The sequence below is a fragment of the Nestor notabilis genome, unplaced genomic scaffold, assembly GCF_000696875.1.
Source record: "Nestor notabilis isolate BGI_N333 unplaced genomic scaffold, ASM69687v1 scaffold26659, whole genome shotgun sequence".
NCBI lineage: Eukaryota > Metazoa > Chordata > Aves > Psittaciformes > Psittacidae > Nestor > Nestor notabilis.
Window position 1 is genome coordinate 6,847 of NW_009942747.1, and position 8,359 is coordinate 15,205.

Below are 8,359 nucleotides of genomic sequence, written 5' to 3' on the forward strand. Positions count from 1 at the left end.
GGGGCACGTTAGGGGCTTCCTCGGCGCTGCCGGTGGCTGGTTCCTGGGCGCAGCTGATGCTGGGTGGGACGGGAGCTGCTGCAGGGGACAGGCTCTCTGGAAGGAGCCTGCGCTGTGACAGGCACGGGCTGTTTGCTGCCACGACAGACCTCGTCCTCTGGCAGCCCCGCAGCTTGTTCTTGGGCAGGTTTCATTCTGAGTGTTTTCCTCGCTGTGTGTGTTTATACTGGAGTTCCTCAGTGTCTTGTGACTGTGAACATGCTGCTTTTCCAGAGCCATGGATTTTCCAAATTGGCCAGGCAGGTGCTGACTCCGTGTTCGGGAGTGGAGTGGGTAGTTAGTAACTCTCCCGGCTGGTTTAGCCTGAATTTCCTCAGGCAGAGCATCTGTGCAGTGGCTGAGTCATTAAAGGCACTTTCAGACATGGGTATGGAAGATGTGCTGCAAACTCAAATCCTGTTTGGCACCTGGTTTATTAGCAGAATATAGTGTGTGGTGTTGGGTCAGGGTTTTTCCCCCTGCCGAAAGGAGGACACATGTCTAGTAGAAACATGAATCTATGTATAAATCTATAAGAAGCAGATTCATTGCTGTTTGCTCTTCAGAAAAGGCAGGAATAGGTGGCAGAGAGCTGCAGAGCAGCGTCTGAAAAGCCCAGAACATGCCATAAATTTGACTCAGTTTGAGAGTGTGAAATTTAGACATTCATCATGACAATGCTGAATTAAAATTTCTAATGCACTTGCTGAAATGTTGTGACAATTGTATTGGGGTTCGTTTTGGAAAATGTCCTTTTGGGAGGGAATGTTATTTGAAGATTGTAACTGTGGCAGAGGCAGGAATGTCATCCTGAAAAGACTGAGCTGCTTTGTCAACAGGGATAATCCTGCTGATGGCAGCAGGACAGGCTGCTGGCCCGCTGTTTAGTGTGAACACGTGCTTTACCAGGTTGAAAACTAAGAATGATTTGATTATCTGTCTGGATCTGATTAAACACCAGTTTAAGTTGGCATCTTGGTCATGCTGCCAAACCAAGGTGGCCTCAGTGCTGTAGAAATCTCAAATGAGTCACAGGAAATGCCACTCTCCTACTTGACATGAAGGCATAATTCATGTCCCTGACAAATCCCAGCTGAGGGCTGTTGCCGGGTGAAAGCATTGCCTTGTTCTTGGGCTGTAGAGGGTTAATAAATGGAGGAAGATGTGGGTTACAGATGTGACAGGCTCTATCTGCTTATCAGTTTTGTTTGAGTCTTTGATGTCCTGGCAGCACATACAGTTATTGATAAGCCTGACTTGTCCTTTGTAGTGCTGAGAAGTGTTTTATGAGAAGGAGCTGGAATTCTTGTGGCAATTAAGAACGTGTTAAAGAATGAACCATTTACTCAGGGAAAGACTGAAATAAGAAAACAGCTTAAGCCACTGTAATTTTGCACATCTCCTCAGCGTGTGCTTCGCTCTCTTGAGGGATCTCTTCCAGAATCTCTGCTGCTCCTGACTGTGAGTTTTCCTCCTGTGTACCAAGTTCCCTGGCTCTGAGCTGAGATGGCATTTCTAGGTAGAAGGTGGCTTGTTCACTCGGCTGTCCTAGTCCAGTCAAGGCTCTGCTTGGGGAGAGAGGTTCTGTCAGTAACGTGGCTCAGGGCTTTATTTTAAGATCTGAAAATGTCTCATTTGGAAATCCCTGGATATTTTTTGTTCTTTATTTACTCACAAAGCAAAGTCTTACACTGTGATAACAATGGAAGTAGCTAATCTTTGTCTTTTGAAAAGCAGCTTGTGCAGTCTGAAGAGCTGCAGTTGTTTACTAATCCTGTTAATGCTGTCCCTCGACACAGCAGATTCTCACAACACATGAACTCAGTGTCTGTGTGTCTAGTGGGATAATGCTCCAACCCCGGGACACAGAGAAAAGCTCTTCAGCTGAGGGATGCTGCTGAGAAAGGTGCTGTTGGACAATGAGCTACACTTCAGCGTGGATACAGATGGGTGTGAGTAAGGGTTGAAACAGCATAGTGCTGGGAAGCCCTGGAAATCTGAAGGGGGAGAGGTGGTACGTGCCTGAAGATCATGACATGGACAAACTCTGCTTTTAGGGTAGCAATGGAAAGTGTAATAACTGGGATTACTTTATCTGGGGGCCAGGGGTGAGATTGGGATGATGTGGTTGTAGTCTAAAAGGAGAAGGCAGAATTCCTTTCATTCTGACAGTCAGCAAAAGCAGCAGGACCAAAGCTGGCGCTGAACAGCCTGTGACGGGGTGTATTTTCAAGGGTAACTATTTCTTAGGCTAACTCACTGAAGGGGGGGGCTGTTGCTCAGGACACTGATTTCTGTTCGAATGGTGCCTCATCTCAGGCAGCTGCTGTGTGATCTTCCATGGCCTGGACAGCATCAGAGACTTTCGTAACAGTAGGTGTCAGGAAGTAAAATCCCTTTTCAGACAGGCATAGAAACTAGAGGTAGTGCTCATAAGGATGAGGTGAGGTGGCTTCCCATCCCACATGGGTATTTACCTGCCAGTGGAAGTTCTCTGATCTGGGTCATTTTTGGCCATGGCTGCCCCTGTTTCAGGGAACAACCAGCTGCGGAGGGTTTTGTCCTTCAGCATCTGGGTCTGCAGAGCTTCAAGGGGAAGGACTGTCTTTTGAAGCCGCCTGTGTGCTCCTCCTGAATGCATGGCAGGCGAGAGGAAAAATCCAGGAAATGCAGGGGGAGGCCCCGGGAGAGCATTCCCATGTCCCTGTACCAGGAGACTGCAACAGGAAGTCAGTGAAATAGATGGGACTAGAACCACCATGTGAAAGTAGAGCTGGAAAAGGGCAAATTGTGTGAAAGCTCTATCTGAAATAACCAGTGATGACAGAAAATCTGGGGAGCGTTATTTTCATCTAGTGGGGAGAAGAGGAAAAGGGTAAAATAGAGGGGAATGTGCTTTTGGAGTTAATTTGATTTGCAGTCAGTGCTGGAGAGTTCTTCCCCACGTCCTCCAGATACCTTCTGGATGTGCCTTTGTAAAAGGTGCCCTGAGGAACACACGACAGTGTGCAGTTTGTTCTGTGCAGTGCAGTGTGTCAGGGTGTGTGTACACAGCTGTGGTGGGTGTGTGCATACGTGTACAGACATCATGCTGTATCCAGCATCCAGGTTAGGGGAAGTGTTCTTGAGCGTTGACTGCACCTTACAGGTTGTGACTTGAAATCCTGCTGGGAGCTTGGGGCCTTCACATCTTGGGGCTTTTTAATATTCATGGCTTCAGGGCACCTTTAATAACACTTCAGGTGTTAAAGCTGTGTCCATGGGAATTTGCAAGGCCTCTGATAGTGCATCTCTGCGGGATGAAGTGCAGTCTCACTGAGCTGCCTTTGCTGGGCCCTGCACATCCTCTTGAAATAGGATGTAGTTGAGGGGGTTAATGTGCAATTCATTGCTGGGTTGTTTCCACCGCTTCAGTTTTTGGTGCATGTCACTGTTGGATGCCTTTGTGGCTGCTGCTTTCCTCTCAGCAATTCTTGGGCTCCGGTATGTTTGTTTCAGTGGTTCAGGCAGGGATCAAGAGGTGAAGTTTTAGTTTTTCTGCCAGGAAAGGAAACTGATGGTATTTCACATGCATGTGGGTAGCAGGAGGGAGCTGTGGGAGCCAGGCAGCAGTTCATGCACTCACTGAGCGGGTTGTGACCCTGCTTTACGAAGCTTCTCATTTTTGGTAATTGTTTCCCAACTCCCTTCACATTGGTCATTTCTTATAAATACACTGTCACTGGGACATTCTTATCTGACATGTGTTAATGAGTACGTACGAGAAGTACTTCAGGCTAAGAGGCAAGCAGCGAGAGCTGAGGAGTACCCAAGCAAGCTGCTGTAGCAGAGGTGCGTATTTCATGGTTTTAAATAGAAATGTTACATGAGCATATATCCCTCTTTACTCTCTAACTTCACTCTCTTCTCTTTTCCCATCTCTGTTTAGCCTCTGGCGTGTGTTTTCGCTGACTTGTGAGGTGTTTCCCGTTCATACATCTGGCTCATTTACAGCGCAGGAAAGCAGACGGACCGGCTGCTCTTCCTCTTCACTTTCTAGATCCTCATTAACACCCAACCAGCTGGTTTTCAGTTGATGCAGTTCCTGTGATGACTTATGACATGTTACTGCCTGACCTGGCACAGGAATGGAAGTGTCCAGGGCAAATTCTAAGCTAAAATAAGATGAAGTCTGTGCTGTGTAACTGGACAAGGTGAGCCGAGTCATGCGGAAGGAATTCCCAGTCATGTCCATTAGTCAGTTTTACAAGGTTCAAGCAAAGCTTCCTGTGAATGGAACACTGTCAGATTCATTCAGTGGGGTGTAATTCTGATTTTGCATTTGTTTTGAGGACTCAGGTCTGTCACTTGGCCGCTGTGGATGTAGGATGCTGCATACAGGGAGGGAATGTTGCTTAGCAAAAGCATTCATGTGGTACAGTGCCAGGGATTTCTGTATCATCCTCAAACTCCTGCTTACAGCAAAGATCTCGTTACTTTGTCTAATAGAAGCAAATAGCATCCAAATACTATTAATCTTAATGAAAGCCTACCTTCAGCAAGGCCATCAGCTAGAGACAGGGCGCAGACAGGACCATGGGAAGTAGCCGCTTCTTTCAAGTGCACTTTGTATTCTTTCAGCTTTATACAACAGAGGGGCCTTAAGCAGGGATCTGCAATATGCAGTTTCAGAGCATGTCATGGGCTACGTGAAGAACATGGATTCCCATGAAACCTGCTTCCAGAGTCCGTGGTGGCAGAATATGGCCACAGCTGGAAAAAGGAAAGCCCTTGAGCCTGGGAGAGGGTCTCTTCTGCGTGTTCCCCAGTGGAGCTGAGGTGTGTTCCTGAGAGGAGCTGAGGTGTGTTAGTGAGTAGTGCAGATGGCAAATACAAGCAAACAGGCCTTGTACAAAGGGTTGTACCTCCTGGTAGGTGCTGCTTCTGTGTTGCACAGAACTTCAGGCTTCCCTGCTGCTAGGAGCAGCCGCCCAGAAGGGTGGGGTGGTCTCCGGGCTCTGCCCTGATGCCCATGTTCAGACCCTTCCCTTGTTGGGTGCTGTGTGGTGGGGCTCCAGCACGGTCAGTGCTGCCTGGCCTGGCCCTGGCAGTGGGCTCTGGTGTCCTCAACAGCTCTGCCACAAATCACACAACATTTTGGTACCAGAGCAGATGGAAAGTGTTAAGCATGCACAGCAGTCTGTGTTGTGTATCCAAGCTGTCCAGCAAGTACTCATCTCTTCTAGGAAATCTTGCTTCCTGGATTACTCCCTTAGAACATCATTCCCATTCCTGAATTCAGTGACGTTTTTCTGAGCCAGAGGCTTTAGTGGTTTGGGGGTTGCTGCTCCTTTTCCAGTTCTTCTGCAGCAAAACCAATCTGCAGCTACTCACTCCTGACACTGGCATTCTTGAGGAAGTGCTGCCCTTTCTTTCCTGGCTTCATACTCATCACTCCCTGACAGTCCTGAACTACGGCTCATTAATTTACTGCCTTCTTCTGAGACAGTCTCCTGGGGTCTCTGATCCAGCCTCTTCCACCTCCTCTCTGTGAGCTTTTGCAATACAATAATACAATAAATACTTCTGCTGTCTCTGTCCCATGCGTGCAGGAGCCGGTGCTCTGCTCTCCCCTGCCCCACACTGAGCAGAGCACTCCTGTTACCAGCCTTTTTCCCCACCGCTGGCTTCCCCATTCTCCTGGAAGGTGTCGGGATGCAGCACTGCCCTGGCTTGCCTCTTTACCTGCTCGCACCCTCTATTCATGCCTGAAAATCTGGGGTGATTTCCTGGTTTTGTTCTGTCTTCATAATGTGACTTTCTTGACTTCTCTCCCTGTTTAAGTATTTCCCAAAATGGTACCGTCGGGCATCGTTAGTTTGATTCTGGTTCTTTTGTCTTTCATTAATCAAATCCTCACAGTCCTAAATGAAGGGGTGCACCTTCTCCTGAGCTGGTTTTGTTGTTGCCCTTCTCCAGCCTCAGAACAATGCACTTGGGTTTACAAACCTGGTAGAGCTTTGTTTGAACTTGACCATACATATCCTGTGCATATCACAGAAGTATTTGGTTATGATGGTGAGTGAACTCCCTGAACCTCATAAAAGGATTTAAGTTTGAAACAGGCTGTTACAGAACATGCTTTCTTGGTGCTGACAGGGAATTGATGGACTATTTCTGTAGCTGTTGTGGGTGTGTGAGTTGTGGTGTAGGGGTATGTGCGTTGTGGAGGCTGCCTGTGCTCTCACTGTTCTAATTCAAAGTCATGAAACACAGCGAGTGTAAACTCCTTGCTTGTAACCCTGCAGGAACTGCTGCGCTTTGATATTTGGAGAAGGTGAAGAGACTTTTCCGTCACTGAGAAGGTCAGAAAGGCTGGATTAAAGTTGTAAACGCTTCAGAAAGATGTTGTGATTAAATGTGTGCCTTGTTTTATTTGATCTTCAAAGATAAACTGCTCTTCTCTTTGTGAAGTAATTAAGAAATGAAAAGTGAGTGAATATTACAGCAGACTCTGTGGAAGCTTCTTTTGTGTGTGATTTTTAAGCTCATTCTTTCCTGCATTCTGGAGGTGCCATGGAAAATAGGCCATGGGTAGAGATGGGAGCATTGCAAAAGACATGATGTGATACTGGGGTTTTGTTATTTAAACAGCTGTCTTTTAATTAAAAACTGTCTTTTGTGACTGTTACATAAATATTTACAATTACAAAACTTTGAAAGTTACCTAAAAATCAATCTTCAATTGAGCTTCTGCGTTGGGTAATGCGGATCTGCTCTGAAATGGCCTTGACCAGAACTCACCAAAGTACAATTCATTCTTTCAGTTTTGGGGTCCAAACTGTTCCTCTGTCTTCTCAGTACAAGATACTAGTCACTGCTAGCTGTGTCTCCTGGATCACAGAGGTTTCTGAAGCTACATAGGTATTTCTTGCTGGATTTTTAATGCTCAATCCAGGCCTCATTTGTGGAAAACCCACTTGCAGGTTTCCTCTTCAGGGGTTTTAACTTACTGGTTTTCCTCTTTATAATAAAATTCTGAAAACTTTGGTCTCTGCATTTTGCTTGGTTTCAGTCCAGTGTGGATGAGTCTTTCTGGTTTACATGTAGTGATCATACGTGTGTTTCAGTGTTTGCTGACATGCCAGTGTCATGGTAAGCTGCTGGGGTTGCTAATGTGAGTTGTCTGACAACTCATAGACACCATTTCACAACCAAACTTGGGCTTGATTAATAACCTGAAAGGGAGAATTGGATTATCTTAAATAGTTAAAATAGATGAGGCTTGACAGAAAAACTGGTATTTGAGCAGCACAGTAACAGCAGTATGTGGTGTACCTGAGCCTGCTGCCCGTGGCAGCCGGGCTGTGCCTGAGGAACACCCTGTCAGTGTCCCAGTAGCCTGGGGAAGGATCCAGAACAGAGCAGCTCTGCAGTGACCCTTCCAGTACCACACCAGGATGTGGGTGAGGCTTGGGGGTGTTTTACACAGCTGCTGTTCCAGTGACACTGGATCTGTGATTTGGGGGTGCCAAAGCCTGTGGGCAGGCTGTGGATCTGGCTGCAGATGACGGGGTCTGTGCTCATGCCAGTGGTTACTCTGAGAGCCAGTGCCCCTCCACCTTCCCTCGGAATCCTTACCTGCAAAATACTTGTGGCGTAGCTAAAAGCACTGTTAATGGGCCTGTGCTTAATCTCTATTCTCTTGTCTCTCTCCCTCAGGAATATAAACAGAAGCTTGCTCGGGTAACCCAGGTCCGCAAGGAGCTGAAATCCCACATCCAGAGCCTTCCCGATCTGTCACTGCTGCCCAATGTCACGGGGGGGCTGGCACCTCTGCCGTCTGCTGGTGACCTCTTCTCAACAGACTAGAACAAACGGTGTCCCCAGTTTCCAATATTACCAGCAGAAGTGAGAAGACTGGTGTAGCCTGGAAATCCAGCCCGCCGAGATCTCCAGTGGGAAGGAACCTGCAGACCCTGCTTTGCCCCTTGGCTGCTCATGCTCCCCCTCTCTGTGTCCACTGGCCCACGCTGAGGGGAGGATGAAGAGCGAGGCTTTGTGAGCTCCACAGCGAGTGGGGACAGTCCCATCTAGGCAAACTTTTCTTGTATTTTTCCATACTCTTCAGTTGCTGTTTGCTCTTAGCACTCGTTACCCCCCAAAAGTCATGTGAATCATGTACATATGTACCTGGGATGTTTTCAAAGGAAGGTTGACCCCATCGCACTTCTCCTCTGTAGAAGAATCCTGTTGTTTCTGGAGGAGTCTGGCCTGGTTTTGCTGGGTTTGAGCCTGGTCTCTGGAGCAGGAGTGGCTGATGGGCTGCCGGGGCGGGTGC

General features: G+C 47.6%; 1 protein-coding gene across 1 annotated transcript in view; it reads left to right on the plus strand.

The window, feature by feature from the left end:
* RPRD1B (regulation of nuclear pre-mRNA domain containing 1B) overlaps nucleotides 1–7,890 on the plus strand; it is a gene marked incomplete at its 5' end in the record, with an annotated part of 14,383 nt that extends 6,493 nt beyond the window's left edge. Inside the window, one exon of the mRNA XM_010021560.1 lies at nucleotides 7,741–7,890. Coding sequence (XP_010019862.1) covers nucleotides 7,741–7,890 — 150 coding nt within the window. The remainder of the gene's footprint in view (nucleotides 1–7,740) is intronic.
* Nucleotides 7,891–8,359: the final 469 nt, after the last annotated feature.